This window comes from Bidens hawaiensis, unplaced genomic scaffold (assembly GCF_021521415.1).
Source record: "Bidens hawaiensis isolate Kalapana, Puna unplaced genomic scaffold, B.hawaiensis_p1.1 tig00027327_1, whole genome shotgun sequence".
NCBI lineage: Eukaryota > Viridiplantae > Streptophyta > Magnoliopsida > Asterales > Asteraceae > Bidens > Bidens hawaiensis.
In genome coordinates this window covers 260,223-279,210 of record NW_027494419.1, presented here as the reverse complement: position 1 = coordinate 279,210, position 18,988 = coordinate 260,223, and the positions used below count along the sequence as shown (strand labels likewise).

The following is an 18,988-nucleotide window of genomic DNA, read 5'->3' as shown; positions in this document are numbered from 1 at the left end:
GGGTATTATTCGAAGATGATGACTCAAACTTTATTTTCAATAACAGTTTCATTTGCTTTACATATCAAGTTTTAACAAAACTAAATCAAGTATTCAGCACAACTAAATAACTAAACAAGTATATTCAAATTTGGGATCTAATCATTCAACCATAAATTTAAGTTTTAACACAAGTACCACATACTAAACGAATATTTATATCAAACACCTGAAAGTCCGATCAAAACTGAATATTCACAATGACGTCGTGACTCCATGAGGAACCACTACCCAATGAAGGTCGTTGGTCGCCGAAGTGAGAGGCTGGAGGCGAATGTACGGATGCGTGAATGGCGGATGTCATAAAAGTATAAAACCCTAACTACTAACAACAATGTTTTATTTGAAAAGTAATAAATTTAAGCACCCAACCCATATTCGAATACCTATCCCATTATTCATCCCGATGTCTTTGTTTTTCCATTTACCATAGTCTTAAAAACCTAACCTACTTAACCTTTCGTTTTTAGTAGGATTAACTTTGCTATTCAAAAGGGGGTTACGACGCAGCTTGTTGCCCGTTTGCCTGCCACTTTATTGTAATCGTTTTGTAGTAACTAAATTATATATTCCAAATAAAAAAGCCAATATCCAATTCATATTATCAAACCTATATATTGTGCTACTCTAAAAAAAAAGAGAAAAAAGTGAAAACAAACACACCGTACACATACATATATGCATATATATATTTTGTGTGTATATATATATATATGTATATATATATGCAACCTGCTCATAGCCTTATAGCATCTAAACTTAGATAAATTATCATAACATAACTAGCTTGTATTTCAATGGCTTCGGATTCATCATCCACATACCTTCTCAACCATGCTGATCTTCATTCACTCTACTATCAAACCAACAATGAAACCGGTGGCATCATCGACTTGGGCCTTAGTCTTCGAGTTCTGCAGCCGCAGACTTATGGCCACTCCGAACATCCCCACGGTGCGTATTTCTATTTCCTTTATTTGTCTTTGTAGTTGTTTCAGTGTCTTCCAATAAAACATGACTTGTTTAGTCTCAGATGACTACCAAGATTTGGTAGAATGGAACCAACTCCACCCTTACCAAAGTCAAGACGACACGGTTGACAATGTTGTTGATGAAAGAAACATGTTCCAAAGGACCAAACAGCAAAGCGATTTCGTGAAGATTAACATGGATGGCGTACTCATTGGTCGAAAAATATGTGTTCTTGATCATTCAAGTTACCTGAGTCTTGCTACTCAACTAGAAGACATGTTTGGTTAGTATGCTTGCTACTAGTTCTTGAAATGTGACACGTTTAATTTTTCTTTCATTATGATACAATTTGTGGGTTTTTCAGGAAAACAATCTTCATGCAGTTTAAGACTGTTTGAAAGTGGTTCGGAGTATTCGTTGTGGTATAAAGATAGAGATGAACAATGGAGAATCGCGGGTGATGTTCCATGGAAGTAAGTCTACTTTTTTAAGAAAAAGAATACCACTAATTAGTACTACATAGTTTTCTTCCGTACATGTCACACTGCTATAAAATTATAGTAGTTTTAGAACTCATAAATAACATCCGTTTGATATTTTGGTTATGATATTGTTAACCGAATAATATTTACAAATAATGCAGGGAGTTTGTGGATAGTGTAACACGTATGCGGATCATGCTCAAGGATGACACACTCTTTAGGCCAGTAAATACATCTGTCTAGTCGATCCTGTCAATGATCAGAACCATGAAGTTTGCATAATAGGGCGTCGACGGAAAGTTGGAAGCTATAGGCAAATTTAGATCATGGTGGTTTACTAATCGTATAGATATTCGAAAAGGCTTTTCGTCTTTCAGTTTTCTGCAATGAATTGTCTCGTGTATTAACTGCACTCGAGTTATCTTCTTGTTCATATTAGTTTATGGTTTCTTTTGATACATGGGCAGCCTAAGTAAAATTTGAATTAATAAACCATAACTAAAACTTCTAAATTCAAAATATATATATCCTAGATAGAATTATAGAAAGTTGAGTTTGTGAATCACTTTTGGATAACGTAAAATGAGTAAATGAAACGAAAATTCAAAAAATTGACCCATTATATATATATATATATATATATATTAATAAATAAATAAATAAAAATATTATTTTTTTTTACTCAATTAAGTTGTAATAATTATAATATAACTCAAAATCAGCTAACTGTTTAATTAGTAAACGAACTTAACGAGAACGAGCAAACAATAATAACAGCACATGTGTCTAAGATCTCAAATTGCGTATTATAATTACAATGATAAAATTCGTAATAATAAAAATATAAGGTAAATATGTATGGTTGTTGCCGTAAGATTGTGATTGAAAGACGTTGCGGGACATTGTGGTGTTAAGTTAAAGATTGTGATTGATACTGATTAAATTCGTGTCAACTGACTGTATTGCACATGTTTTACCTACTGACTACAAGTCGTTATAAATAATTTTTTTACAGTAAGCTGTACGAATGTTAATACTAATCCATGTTTACTTAATTTATTGATTTTATTGTTGTTATCGTTACAGACCTAACAAATATCGACGGAATTATGCACCACTTCAATTCTACGCGGCGAGTTTGTTACATGGTTATTGTTATTATTTTTACGAATAATTAGTATAACTATTTTTGTTGTGATTATTACTCCCTCCGTCCCTCTATAAATGTCATGGTTTGAAAAATACAAAAGTTAATAAAGTTTAAATGATTGTACTTTTTTCTTAACAAATTACTATAATGTCCTTAACATATATAAAAAGACAAAATTTGATAAAGTTTGAATGATTGCATGTTTAAGGGTAAATTTGAAAAATAATTAATAAAGTTTGAAAATGGACATTTGTAATGGAACAAACTAAAAAGGAAATGTGGACATTTTCAAAGGGACGGATGGAGTATTATTTAATACAACAAATCATGATGCGCGTCCTATCACTACAACAAAAAGGGCTTTTTAGGACCTTTTGTGTGGGCTGATTGTAAAATAGGGTCCTAAAATCTATTTAATATGACAAATGAACATTTGGGGTCCTTTTACAATATACGCTACAGATGCGGTGTCTTAAAAAGTTATATAATAGAATGGATTCTTCTTTGGGATTGTATTATCATATTACTTAATAAGACACTTAAAATGTAAATCCTAATAAAGTAATATATAAGACATGTAGTTTTTGGTGTCCCATTATGTGTCAATGTAATAACACACTTTATCACTGGAGGTCTTATTATAACATAACTTAATAGGACACTTTGTAGTTAAGTCATAAATGTTCGGTGCTATAGGACCTTTTCTAGTTGAAGTCATATAAGAATATAACTTAATAGGACATTTTACACTATGGTCATATAACTTTAACTTTTATAAGATGCATAATCATTATGGTGTTATTATAATACACCGTAATAGGACATTTGATATTTTAGTCATAAAACATCTGATTTATAGGACGCTTATTCGCTAGAGTTTTATTATAACATAACTTAACAGGACACTTGACACTTTAGTCTTATAACTTTAACCTTTATAGGACCCTTAATCATTGTAGTGTTATTATAATACACTTAATCATTTTCTTTAAAATTAGTTTATTGTTTCGGGTCAACGATTGAAGACTTTGACATGTCAAAATGCCTTCGAGTTATAATTGGATGTAAGCCAAATGAGATTAGGTCATTATATTTAAAAGTTTAAAATCTTGTTTAGGCCAAAACATGCAATAAGTAAAATTGAGTTTGAGTCATTTAAGGGAAAAAAAGTTGTTAATTTTGGTTATGGTTCAAACATGTTATAAGCATTATGAGTTCAAGTTATATTTAAATAAATGGTTTTGATTTGCCTCATATGTTTAAAAGGTTGTAACTACTAAAAATTTGTTTACACTATTGTCGTTACCTTGTCGTTAATTACCACGGCATCGCGCGAGTATACTCCTAGTGCTAATAATAAAAGAATTAATAGGGTACCACTCTCCACTTTCAAAACCCTTGAATCTGCAACCCTTGCCGCCGATCACCATACACTCATAGAACCAGTCGGAGCCTAGGGATTCCGATGAAGCTTCTACACGAGGCCGCCGGACACATAGTTACCGTAGAACTCAAGAGCGGCGAAGTTTACAGAGGAAGCATGACTGAATGTGAAGATAACCGGAATTGCCAGCTGGAAAACATCACCTTCACCGCTAAGGTTACTACTCTCTGATTTATGAATATATGTACAGTCAATTATCATTTTAATTTGTTCTATTGCTGTCATTTATTAAGTACTTTGTATAAACCCTAAGTTTTTATGAGTAGAGCTACAACTGCACGGATAACATTTTATGAGTTTTAATAACAAATTCATGATTATTGAACACCGAATTGATTGTTGTGTGTTTGTAAACCCTAAACCTTAACATTAGTTATATGAATGTGATGAGCTGAGCCCGCTCGCTAGCTACTCGAGATTGAATCGATAAGAAGCTTGAAACGATCTGAGAGTTATCGAGGCCAAGCCTCAGATAAAGCTTGTTTAGTTATTGAACCTGAGCTCGAGTTTTATATGCGAAGATAATTTAGGCTCATCGAGCCTTGGACCTTGTGTATTTATAAATTTTAAATTTTTTGGACTTTTATGCGTTAATTTTACACTGCATGGCTGAGATTTGGCATGTTTAAGGTTCTACATACATTATCGAGTCGAGTTTAGGCTTGTTTTAAGGCTTTTTCAATGTATATAAAAATTATTTAATTTTAAATATAAATTCATAAATGATAAACGAGTAGAGCTTGGGCTCGGCTTATTGACTCATGTCTGTTTGTTTATAGCACACTTGAATTTAAATATTTGCTAGATAATGATGGTGAAGACAATCACACAAGTTCAGTAGAAATTTAAACGGATTTCATATTTTTGGAATCAAATTGTTTTTATTGAAAGTTTGGAACAATTATATCATAATGTTGTTAATCATGTCTGCAGGATAGAAAGGTAGCTCAACTTGAACATGTGTTTATTCGAGGCAGCAAAGTCAGGTGTGCATTCAATTTTTGATATCATGAGGAAAATAGTAAGACGTCTTAGGTTTTTTTTTCTAACGAGGCCAATGAATAAAAACATTTTAGTTTTTTTACTTTCTTTGTTTTTAATTTATATTTTGAGTAAAGAATTTTTTATTATTATTTTTGAATATTTTTTGAGGGTTTTTTTTATCTTAATAGACAACCCATAAAAAATTCAAAAAATAAAAATAAAAAAGTCATAAGGCAAAATATAAATTAAAAAAAATCTAAAAAAACTAAAATGTTTTCGCCGTTATCATTGTTTAAAAAAAACACTTCCATGTTTTAATATTATGAAACAATTGAAGATTGGACTGGTTTTGTATTTAAGAAAGCAGTAGCTCGCTTTAGTGATTGCGTCCACATGAAGTATATTAGTTGCATGTTCTAAGGGACTTGGTAAGGTTTAAAACTCAAGTTTATAGGGTTCTGTAGTAACCCGTTACGGATCTAGCCGCTATGATACATCGATTATACAATACGAATCTAAGATACGTTAAATACATAGTTTATTGATAAATATGGAGAGAATACATTATGGTAGATAAATACATAACTTAGAGAGAATATAACTTAGATCTAGGACCTCACACCTCTCATATGTGTGATCTCACATAACTATGAATGGGAGCATCCTATATATAGGCTGCACACTCCCATTCGTTAACATAAGCCTAATACGCTATGTTTAGGCTAATCACTTAACGAACCAGTTCTCATTCGTTATGCTACCATAACGAATGAGCTTATACCTTAACGAACTAGCCTAGCATATAACGAATGGACCTCATTCGCTATACAAACCATAGCGAATGGGCCATTTACAATAAATAAACAATCTAGACTATGTATAACTTATTCGAATGCTACGGACAACCATTTCGTGCACTAACAGGTTCTATCTTAGCTTGAAAATAGTATTAACAGTTGTGGAATGTGTTAAGCTTTTCCACACTCTAATTTCATCAATCAATTCCATATGTAAATTTTAAAGTTTGAGCATATTATGATATCGTGACTTTTATATTTTTATTTCAGCCCGTTTGTGTGATGCAGATGCTACTAATGGAAGATTGGGAACGAGTTTGGTTTTACACAAACAACATTTTTGTAAATAAAGATGAAGAAACCATAAGCCTAAGTGTCTAACGAAGAATGTTTTTGGTAACGGGTCAAAGTACTAACTTCAGGGACTTTTGAAACGGGGTAGTCGGTAACAGGTAAAAAATGACAACTTCTTATATGGGTTAAACAAATTTTGCCCAATATTGTTTTTATATAAATGGAAGAAAACCATTGTTTGTAAAAGTTGGCACTGTAGTATGAAACATATATGAGATAGGTTATAAATGAATCGAGTTGAGTCAACCGATGTTTTGCTCATGGTTTGGGCTCGAAGTATAACGAGCCAGCTCGGCTATTTGTTTACCTTAATGAGCTGAAATGCTGAGATCGAGATAAATTTGAACTTAATGCTTATACATGGATGGTTTATTCGTAGGTAGTCCTTGAGGATTGAGGACGCATGATGACTCGGGATTTTATGGTGTTGTTTCTTTTATTGCTTTTAATTTTTTGTTGAATGTTACAAGAGTTTATGTTGGATAATGTTATAACTTATTTATGTTTAGTGTTTTCGTTATGAACAAGCTTACTTAATATAATGAAGTTTTATTTCTTTCAATATTTAAATGTCCATAACCGTATCGTAAAATTGTGTGTGGATGTTTAAAAAAGAGGGTTGTATAATATGATTTGTTACTATTAAACATTAGAATATTGTAAATGTCATAATATGCTTTTTAGGACATTTAAGTTGTCTATAGACATATTATGTGACCATAAATTTCATAATCTTGTATGGGATATTAGGGCCCTTTTTTGGTACTATACAGTTACATAAGGGTCCTATAAATTAATTTTTAAGGACACTTGTATATGTATTAAAAGATTAAAGGTAGGTAAGAACATGTTAAAACATTGAAAAAGTGTCATAATATATTTTTATTGGGACGTTTTCTAGGTTGTTAATGAATATATTATGCGACCATAAAATTGGTTTCATAATCTTAGTTGGGATATCAGGACGCCTTTTGAGTTCTGATACTTATTACGACCCCTTTACATGAAACACTTTTTTCGTTGGTCCTATTTAATAAAATGTCCTATAAAATAGTATTTTAGGACGCTTTTGTGTGTACTAAAATACCATTTTTGTTGTAGTGTATGTAGGGTTGCTATCCGTATCCACATTATCCAATAATCCAGATCCGAACTATCCAAAATTTTAGATATCCGAATTCCGGATATCAGAAAATTCGGATTTGAATTCGGATATCAATTTTGGGATTTTTCAGATATTCGGATTTGAATTCGGATATCAATTTTGGGATTTTTCAGATATTCGGATTATCCGAAATATCCAAATAGTAAATTTAGTATTTTTTAAATATATTTATATCTCAACTTATAAGATTAGAAAACCCTAATTCCTTTAGTTTGTATTATAGCCGCTCCCTCACTCAGCATCCATTCCTCCACGACCCAACGGCCAAACCCTCAAAACCACTCCTCCATCGTTGTCTTCTCCGGCCGGCGGCCGCGTCTAGGTTAGATCTCCACTGCTTAAGGTTGGATACCAGATATATTGGTTATTTGAAACCGTGAATCAGCCATAACTATTTTGATTATTTGAAAATTTTAATCTGCCATGAACTTCTATACCACATATGTGGTTTGTTAAAATATCCATCTTCAAATCTTTTGAGGTATACCTTTTTTTCTTTGGGAAACACATTATAGAATAAATGGTTGAATTAATGTTTGGGAATGCTAACTATCAGATCTCGATCATTTTTATGTTGCAGCGGTTTGTTAAATAAATAAAAATGCAATACAAATTTGGATGTCCGTTTAACTATCCAATCGGATATTCAAAATTAGTTTGGATATCTGAAATTTCGGATACTGATTCAGATAGTGAAATTCATTATCCGAAATGTACGGATATCCAAAACTCTGGATATCCGACTTTGAGCACCCCTAGTCCTATGTGGCTTCTATGTACTCTCAAGTAATGATATATAATGTCATGTTGGAAAGTTTCCTTCATCGAACATAAAGGAATACCTATTTTCCTTTAACCCTTGTGTTAGACACCTAAATTCCATTAATTTTAGGCAAAACCCACTAAAACAAAAAAAAAAAACTATTTTTGGGTATTGAAAAACCCCGTTTTTCGGGTATTTGAATACCCTATTTTCGGGTATTATATAACCCGTTTTCTGCAGCTTTCTTCTGTTAACGAGCATGCTTCGTTTTTCTATCCTAACTCCAGTTTTTACATACAAACTTCAAAGTTCATTCAAACATATATAAACAACTAAACAATGATTTTAAAAAAAACATAGTTTTATATATGTTTGTTTAATTCAACATGTCACAAAAACATAGATTTACCAAAGCTTTTGATAAAACACGCTTTAACTTTTTGCTTGGTATAAATGGATTGAAAACATTTGCTGTATTCTTAAGCTCGAATAATCAACTTTAAGTTTGTACGTTTTTTTATCTTATTTTGGTTTTTGGGAGAGAAAAAGGGAAAAATACAAAAATATTGTGACTTTTGTTAGTATAAAGAAATGTCACACCCCGACCAAAGGCGGAACATGCCGAGGTGTAACGATTGCCCATAAGCGCATGACATTAATTAAAGCGACAATATTTAACAAACTCATTTTATTTCACAACATCGAAAATGTCACATAACAATATTCAAGAGATAGTCAATAGAAAATATAACAAAATATAGCAAATCAAATATTGTTCATTTTTGCTAATAACTTAAAGGTCTTGACATTCGTTCTCTCCACAAGCATCGAATCAACCGAGATGTAAACCTGTAACATTTCATAAAATAAAGTTTGTCAACACAAAGGTTGGTGAGTAATTCACAGTTTTGAGCATATATGTATATAATAAGAAATGCCACAATCTTGTATACGAAACAACAAATAAATAGCAATAATTTGGATAATTTGAGGTCACTAATAAGAATACATTAGCGGCACCGTCTATAAGAGAATACCAAATAGATTTGGATTTCATGAGGTCATTAATAAGAATACATTAACGGCACCGTGCTATAAGAGAATACCAGATAGTTCACGGATTTTATAAATCAACCTTCCAAAAGCGATAAACACATAAGCATATAATCATATAAGCATAGAACACCAAATCGAGCATTTATTTAAGTAAAGTATACAATAACGTTTGTCGTTTAAGACTCAAGTATAAAGCATTTAATTTGAATAAGTATGAAATGTCACCCCAAAACAAAAGATAGAAAACGGGGTATGAAGTTACTCACGTTCAAGTAATAAACTTGAAAGATTGATTAATTGGAGATTTGCCGGAACGACGAGTTTAACGTATGAAGCCTAAATAACAGAAAGTCTTGGATTTATAAAGGTTGTCTTGAAGATCTTTAACTAAATAATTGTTGCAAAAAAGTAAACAATTAAAGTTCAAGGTTTAAAATGTAACTATTTAAGAATTTATAATAATAACCCTTTAAAAATGTAAGTTTGCTTGAAACCGGGTTAAAGTATCTAACTTTAATATAAGGTGAGAAAAATGCTAAATGCAAGTTCCTTTTGTTAGTGCACGGTTTTGCGTCTTGAGTTTTTGTAATTATCGTTAACGTATTTGTTTTTGTTTTTAATGTAATAATTAGTTTAATTATTGTCTAGTTCGCTATATGTAATGTCTAGTTCTCTAGGGGATGTTAGCGAACTAAGACTTAAGTTTATTCCCTCCTGATTCGTTAGGGAATGTTAACGAATCAGGGGGGTGTTTCGTCTTATTAATGTATGTAACGAAGTAGCGTCTGGTTCGCTAGGGGATGTTAGCGAACCAGACCTATCTTCTATATATAGTGAACTCAGTTCACGTTTAATATAAGCTTTGAGAAGTTAATTAACGAAACGCTATCCAGATTCTCTCTCAATCTTCATCCTAACATTATACAAATACTATTATATACATATTGATAATATATACATATATATAACACTGAATCGAAGTTAATTATGAGCTAGATCTATAGTTAAAGTATCAATCGGTTTAACACAGATCTGAGATCTGTTAATTAATTATTCGGGTTCCAACAAGTGGTATCAGAGCCGTTGGAGCTCAATTACACTTGATTTGGTGTTTATTTCGAGTATTGATTGGTTACTTAGTTTTATATATCGATAGTGTTCTGTTTTAGTGAATTTGGACTAATTTTACGTTAATTGAATTGAATTATGAACGATTCAGATTTGATTTGAGTTGTTAAAGGTATTGGTAAGAGTTTATGAATTGGAATTGAGATTTGTTTTGGTTTTGAGTGGATTTGGTGTCGGTTTTGGTTTAAGGCCGAAACAGGGTTCGTGTTTTGGTTAAATTGGATTGGTAATCAGAGATATTTGGTATCGAGGTTTGGTGTATTGATTTCGCGATTGTGTTACGAGTATTTTGGTAGGTCATTTGTGGATTTTTGTTAAGGATTGAGTTGGTATTAAATATTTTAGAATCTGGGTTGGTGTTCATCATTTCCAGATTTCTGGAAATTCTCTTTGAAGATTTGAAGATGAATATGGTTCGCTATAATCTTTATGATGATTCGTTATATGATTCATCTTCATTCGTTATCTAAATTAGTTGATTCGTCATAACTTTCAAGTGATTCGCTGGCCAGTTCGTATAATTTGTTAATTCGTGTCATCAGATTCGTTATTTGGATTAACTGATTCGTGTGACACACGTCCATTTTGGGATTTGTGTCATAACAACCTTTGCCACGTGGCATAAGGTGTCAGAGTTTGTTACAAACGGTTGTAACAACCTGATTCGTTATAGTTGATTCGCTAATCAACTGTAGCTGGTTCGTTATCTATTTCGCAAAGTATTTCTTAGTGATTCGCTACTAAAGACTCTCTAATTCGTTAAGTTTTTCTTATCAGTTTGATTGCTAATTCGTTGGCCAGTTCGTTAGTCAATTCGTTAGTTTGACTTTCTAATTCGTTTACCTTTTGATTCGTTGGTTGATTCGTTAACCTCAATTGTGATTCGTTGTCTGATCAATCTTAACTTCGTTAAGATTTGATTCGTTATTCTACTGTTCACAGTTCGTTACAACTGTTTACAGTTTGATAACCTTATTCGTTGTTTGATTCGTTATACCCTTGATTTTTTGAAAATTGTCAAAGATGGCCGGTATGTATGCATTGGCGTCTCTAAACATGTTGATGCAACAAATGTTACAACTTGATACCGAAATAGGTTCACATTCAAAATGTCCGAGATTGATGAAGTTCAGTGATTTTGCCAAGTGGGAACCTAGGTTTCGTGCTCATCTAGGATCAGTTCATCCTGACTGATCATATTATTTAGTTGAAGTCTATACCGTCCCTATGATTGGAGATGAGACTATTGGTTTTACACCAAAAGCTATCTCACGATACTCTGTTGAAGAAAAGAAAGCATTAGAGATAGAGACTAAAGCTTATTCTACTCTAACCATGGCTTTGCCTGAGAATATTTTTCATCAAGTGGGGAGCATAAAAATATGTGCTTCGTTGTTTCAACATATTCGAATGCGAAGTATGGGTAACACTGCTGAAAGCAAGAAGGTGATTCTTAAGTTTCAATTCAGTTGCTTTAATTTACTCAAAGGTGAGACAGTTGAAGAAATGACAACGAGATTTAATCACTTAATTGCTGAAATGGACAAGATGAGGTTAGAAGTTTCTGAGAGGGATAAAATTGACACTATTAAAAGTGTACACCCAAGTTCTTATTCCACATTCTTAATGGTTCTCAAGGAGAATAATTATTTCTAGAATGAAGATTTGACTGCTATTGAATTTTTACAAAAGATTGAAGCCAGGGAATATGATCTTAAGTGCCAGAAATCTTCTAAGGAAAGTCAAGATCCTTCTTTCTATGTTGGGAGTATGCCTCTAAGTTTAACTATTTCTCCATTGACTGCTTTCCTTACTCAAGCTGCAAGTGAGAATGCAACTACAGTGTATAGTAATCCACGAGCCTGTTTTTATACAGTTGGTAATATTGGATCTTCTGGTATCTCTGGATCATCTGGAGGATCGGGAACTTCATCATCTGCAAACCAATTCTCATCTCAAACTAATGTAAACATCAAGGAAGTTGAACAGAATTTCGCATTTTTGTCTGCATTTATGTCTTCTTACGAGAATTTGGTAAGTAGCAAAATTGCAACAAGTGATTTAACCGATGAAGACTATGATCAAATTGATCCCTATGATCTTGAACTCATGGATTTAAAATGGAACATGGCAATGATTGTTCGTAAGGTGAAAAGATTTATGCAAAGAACCGGAAAAGATCTTCCTGCCCTGAATAAGAAGTTGGGTTTTGACAAGTTGAAGGTAAAATGTTATAACTGTCAAGAATTCGGGCACTTTGCAAAAGAATGTGACAAGCCAAAGAAGGAGTATATTGTTCCTCGTTTTCAAAATCAAAATTCCTCCACACCACGAGTCAATGATGCTGAAAAGAAACAGTCTACTTCTGGGTCACATGCAGTGTTAGCTGATGGAGGTGACTGGTCACAATGACTATTGTGCAATGATAATCAAGCTAATCTAGCTATGTTTGGGTTTCCTGAATACACTCAAGATATAAGTGGAAGTGAAGTTTCTTCTGACGCTGAAACTGAGTCTGAATATGATAATCCAAGTGAAAAGCTTCCAACTAGCTTTGCTTGTATGGCGAAGATCAGTGATTCTGCTACATCTGCTTGCATGGCCAAACAAAGCGAGGTTTGTAATTCAAATTCTAAGTTATCATGTGTTGACTGTGAGTATAATAAGTCCAAGATAGACTCATTAAAACTTCAAAATGATAATTTGATAAAAGAAATTGTGTCTTTAAAAGACACTTATAGGCAATCCTTGACTTCTCAAATAAACTCGAGAGAGAAAATTGAGGCATTGACTATAAGCAATCATGATCTTAAAGCCGAGTTATCTGTAAAAATGACAATCAATGACCAAAAGTTTCAAGAAATCTTGAAACATCGTTCGAAAATAACCGAACTTGAGAATGAGGTTCTTGAGTTGAAGAACAAATTGGGTAAATTTCGAAACTCTTCGTTTTGTTGAATGAAATTATCGAAGTTTCTGGAAAATAAAAAGATTCTAAGAAAGGGATAGGTTTTGTTGAAATTCCTCCACCATTTCACAATGATTATAAAATCAATCCTTTTGCCAAAAAGGAAGAAGAGGTAATTTTGAAAGAATTTGTGATTTCAGAAAATGCTAAATCTGTTAAATCTAAAACTGTTAAGACCCAATTTGCTCCTCAGAAATCTCATGTTCAAAGCAACAAAGTGTTTGTTGAGCAAAATGACAAGGTTATTATTGAGGATGTGTTCGAACCCAGTTTGATCCCAATTCGATTCGTATCAATAACAATAACCATTAACAGATCTCAGATCTGTGTTTATACTATTAATACGATTAAGGATCTAGCTCATTATTAACTTTGATTCAGTGTTATGTATGTGTATATATTATCAATATATTATCTGTAATTGTTGTATAATATTATGTGAAGCTTTGAGAGAGATCTGGACTGAAAACTTAGCTCAAAAACTTATATTAAAAGTGAACAGTAGTTCACTATATATAGAGGGTAATCTGGTTCGCTAACATCCCCTAGCGAACCAGCTTCCCCTTCGTTACATAAATAATCATAGCGAAGCACCCCCTGATTCGTTAACTTTCCCTAACGAATCAGGAGGGAATACATTAATTGGCTAGTTCGCTAACATCCCCTAGCGAACTAGCCTTTTACTTAGCGAACTGATTAATAAATAAACTATTTATTACATTAAACATAAACAAAATCGTTAACGTTAAATACAAAGACTGACGCAAAACCGTGTACTAACAGACACCCCCTCATCTTGAGCTCTTTGTCTTTAACTTATTTGAAGCGCTTTGACTGCCAGTCTCTGCAACTATGAATTCCATGTTCATGACACACACGAACCACACGTTGGAATTGCATAGCCAGGTCGTAATCTTCTTGGCGTTCAAACAAAATCTGCTTCCTGTGTAGCACGTCGTTGTCTGTCTCTGATAAATTAACCAACCACATCGGGTCGATTATCTTGATAAGCTCGGTCTGCAGTCCTCGACCACGAACAATAACGGCCTCACTAATACGATTGTCATAGTACCAACGGTTGAAAGACAGATAAATATCTTGAGGCATCGTCTTCACAGGAACCTTTTTCATCGTCTTTGGCGGCTTCACTTTCAAGACAAGTTTCTTCCAGCCGGTCCTTGGATCAATCTCGTCAATGCGCTTACGTCTTGGGACCTGGGGCTTGAAGAATTTGATGCCATGATTGACCTCGAACAATTAGTGTTGGTGAAACCACTCAGCTGTTCGGTAACCCCCACGATTGATAAATGGACGTCTCGCGAGGGTACGAACATCCCACTGTGGCAATGTAAGAACATCCATTATCTTCTCGTAATACTGGACAACCTTTTCCCACTTGACTATACATACTTTAAGGTCAGAGTCATAAGCCTATGAAACAATATCACCGTGTACCTTTGAAACAGTCTTGAAGGTAGTCACCTGATTAGCCTTAACCCAAGCAGCAGCAGTATCTTTTCTTTCTTGATCTACATAACGATAAGCACTGATAATTTTACCCATTTTATGACGTTTGAACCATCTTTCTACGTCCTCATCAGTAACTTCTTTGAGTGAGGGTACTGTTCGCTGCACAACCTTTTCCAATTCATCCTCAGTCTCTTTAAATACTTCTTCTTGAAATACCGGAGCACCTTGATCAACGTTCGTGTGTTGATACAAGTCCGAGTACTCATCAGCAGTCACATCCTCCATCTCAATGTCCTCATTCTCATAAATAAAATCCGTATTCATAAACAACGGATCCACATCCAACCCTTCTTCATTCACAACCTCAACATCGGGCTCAGCTTCTAAAGCATTTAGCTGATCATCATTCAGCCCAAGTAGTATAGAAATCTGCGTCCGTGTCAACGATCTTTCTACAAACTCACCAACCTGTATCTCGTCCCTATTCACCACACTCTTCACCACCCCTGATCCATCAACAAATATCACTGTGTTAGCTGCAATCATTTCAATTGGCTTGGCAGCTGTTGGATCTTGATAAATAATAATTTGTTTGCTTGAGTCTTCACCGCCACTAACACCAGCACCAGAGGATGAACCATGCGATTGTTTAGGCTCACCTCCTGCACCAGATTCGTCAGGATCATCGTCGTCATTCTTGAGTTTCTTGAGGGCATCTTCTTTACAAGTTAATTGTAAAAGCAACTCTTCTTGTTCCTTTAATTTCACCCCCTGAGACTCAACAATCGTACGCAACGACTTAGTCTCCTTCTGACAGTAAGAAATATAACTCATCATTCGTCGTTGATTCTCCATGTGTCGTTATTGATTTTGACGGTCAGCTGCCATTTGATTTTCATATAGATATAGCAGATTTAGCAGCATTTCAGTTTGACGACCTGGTGGCAAGTTGTATACGGATGGGTGAACAGGTTGAACAGGTCCTTGAGGCCGAGTAATTCTCATAAATGAGATATCACTAGGCGGAGGTGGAGGAGAAGGAGAAGTAGTTGTTGGCGGAGGAGGAGGTCTCATTGATGTAATAGGAGATACTGTAGACAATGCAGCAGGAGGTCTCGGCATCTCGGTTAACGCCATTTGAGGAATAAGACCGAGCCTCTCGTGTGACACCAACGTCGTCGTCAAAGTAAGCATCGGAGTGCTAGTAGTTAGCGGCACCGCCGAGATTTGAGGCGTTGTATGACTTGGTGGTGGGGTTCTAATGATTACCCCAGCCCCAGCAGACACACGGGGCTTCTTTGATGGTTCACCAGTAGCTACAGCTTTACCCTTTCTTTTTCTTTCCAGCTGAGCTTTCATGGTGGCAGCTAGAGCAGCATCGACTGCATCTTGTTGTTCTTTAAGAACTCGTTCACCAGCTCCACCATCACCATCATTCCCATCATTATCACCATCATCATCTCCACCATCACCGTTCCCACCTTCTCCCCCTTCACGCTCAGAATCCAAATAGTCGTGGATCCAGCGCTCATTAGGAGGACATACATAATCCGGATTGATTATATAACCAATCATCTGTTTATCCTGTGGTTTATCCTTTCTATAAATTAACATATGATGAATGGTATCTGCTGTCATATGTTCTTGATGAAGTACATCATTCACCAACGTCCGATCAAACACCAAATTCGGAATCAAATCTTGAATAATTAGCTGTAAAAAGTGAGGATACATCAAGAATTTCTTTGACTGAAGAGTTTGCTGAACCTGTTCCTTCAAATGATCAAATACTAACTCTGAATAATTATACGGCTTGTTCAGAATTAAGGCAATAAAGGCCGACTGCAAACTCAGTCTACACTCATCAAAACCACCCCGACGGCCACTCATACAATGAAGTAAAACGTTTAGCAGATACTTGTATGGTGCACACACCCCATTCTTATTCAACATGGACTTAAGAATATTTCCATTATAGTGCAAACGGGTGAATAGTCCTCTAACTAATGACCTGTCAAATTCACTCGGGTAATCGTCATTATCATCGAATTGAAGTACTAGGCGAATCACTGCAACATCAATTGTAATTGGAGTTTGATTGATTGTAGCCCTGATGATCTGATTTTCTTCAACATATGCAGCCGTGTTCCAAAATTGTCTGATAATACTTAGATACACCTTTGGTCTAGCAGTGATAGCATAGTGTATCTTTGATCGTCGTAAGAAAGTCAACAAATCCCCAAATGTTTCCAAATCAGGTACATCTTGATCAACATAAGCACAAATGTTGTGCTTTTTATCAAACGAAAATAAGATCACTTCAGCTTGTTGATCTTGTTGATCATGTGGAAGTTGTTCTGGTGGTGGTTGATTTTGTTGTTCTTGATCAGCCATGTTTTACTGCATAAAGAAAATCGAATATGAGAAGAGATATCAAAATATATCAACATATCTATATATGGTGTATATACGTGATCAAAGGATATGTATAAATAACATATTTACGCGTATTAGACGTTTTAAATTCTTTAATTAAATTAATTGAATATTGAAATTAAGTTAATTAATAAATGTCATTCGTTGGGAATCACACTGATTCGTTACAATAAGATAACGAATCAGGCGATTCGCTATCAAGTAAATACTTTAACGAACTGAACATAGCGAATTACTATTTAATTTTGACGAACTAAACTCTAGTTCGTTATATTTTAAGCGAATCCATATCTGATTCGTGTAACATCTTATTCGCTTAGCTAGTTCGTATATGATCTTAACGAATTGGACACGAAACAGTCCCAATTTGCTAAGATTAACGAATGGTCAAGATAATTAAGACTTGTTCTTTGACTCGCATAGTTAAGGTCAAAATCAGGAAGAACAACAACAGTCAACATTATAAACCCAGATTCAATTTGGCCATAACTATCGTCGAATCATCGAGATAATGATCTCGTTGTACTCGGAATCACTCTAATACACTAAGATTGATGAGATTGAGACTCAACATCTTGAAATATCAAGGTTAGACGAACCCACTGTAACCACCGATAACAGGTAATCATAATTAACCCATCAAACAACAATCAAATGTTGATTAGAGTCCACCAAGGGTATCGAAATCACATTCAGATCACAATGACATCTAAATCATCAAGTTGTTAACATAAATGATACATAAATAGGTTTAAAAACTCGGAAATCCTTAAACCCTTAAAAATCAATAATTTAGCTAACAAATCACAACCATTTTTGACGAAAATTAGATCGCAATAATCGTCTATACCTAAGAAACTCAAATATATCCTTGAAATGTCAAAACGAGAAGGTCGAAATTTCATAGAAAATTTGAACAGAGTTTCTTTAAGGTGAAGGAAGAAGGCGAACAGTGGAGAACTGTTCGTTTTTCTTGTCTTTTATAACCTTGCACGCAACCCAAGGTACAGCTGGCACGAAGTAGGCATTTCGTTTTAATTAATGTTAGCGAATTAGCCCATTCGCTAATTCATTCGTTACCTTAGGTTAGCGAATCACTTCCTGATTCGTTACATTTAGCGAATCAAGATATGATTCATGTCGTGATTCTTAAATATGCATAACGAAGGGATGATTCGTTACAGAGTGCGGAAGCGAATTAGGTTAGCGAACTAGAATCCAGTTCGCTAGTAAATCACCTAGTTCGTTATCCATAATTAACAAATTAGATTCTAATTAAAATAAAGTTTTATTTAATTTTAAATTAAATAAATAAATGAATTAAATAATTAAATAAAAATAAATAAATTAGGTTATCGAGAATCTTTTTATCCCGACAACCAAATACCTTAAAAACATTTCATTTTTCGAAACATAACTTAACTTATTTAAATAATTTATACAAAGAAGACGAAAATCCGATCCTTTAAAAATAGACAATCTTTTATGTTTTCATTAATTTTATCAAAAGCAGTACATATTTTTGTATTTTTGTATTTTTGTTGAGTTTGAGCAGAGAATCATATTGACTAAATTGCCCTTCCATCACAGTTTTATATTTCATCGATATTATGACTGGCGATAAGTCGGTCATTGGTATTGTTATCCACATAAATCTAATAACACACATTCAAGTATTTTTGTGATATGATTAATTTGTTCAATTAAAGCACAGAACATCAGAAACTATCAGCCTCTAATCTCGGTTCAAGCTTAATTTGATTTTTGCCAAATCACCCCA

The 18,988-nt window shown here is 34.0% G+C and overlaps 1 protein-coding gene across 1 annotated transcript; it reads left to right on the top strand.

Annotated features, from left to right (window-relative positions):
- The first annotated feature begins 836 nt into the window (after positions 1-836).
- LOC143575265 (auxin-responsive protein IAA32-like) lies at positions 837-1,736 on the top strand. Its single transcript, XM_077059682.1, has 4 exons — positions 837-993; positions 1,067-1,294; positions 1,376-1,484; positions 1,655-1,736. The coding sequence occupies exons 1-4, from the start codon at positions 837-839 to the stop codon at positions 1,734-1,736; spliced, it is 576 nt and encodes a 191-aa protein (XP_076915797.1).
- Positions 1,737-18,988: the final 17,252 nt, after the last annotated feature.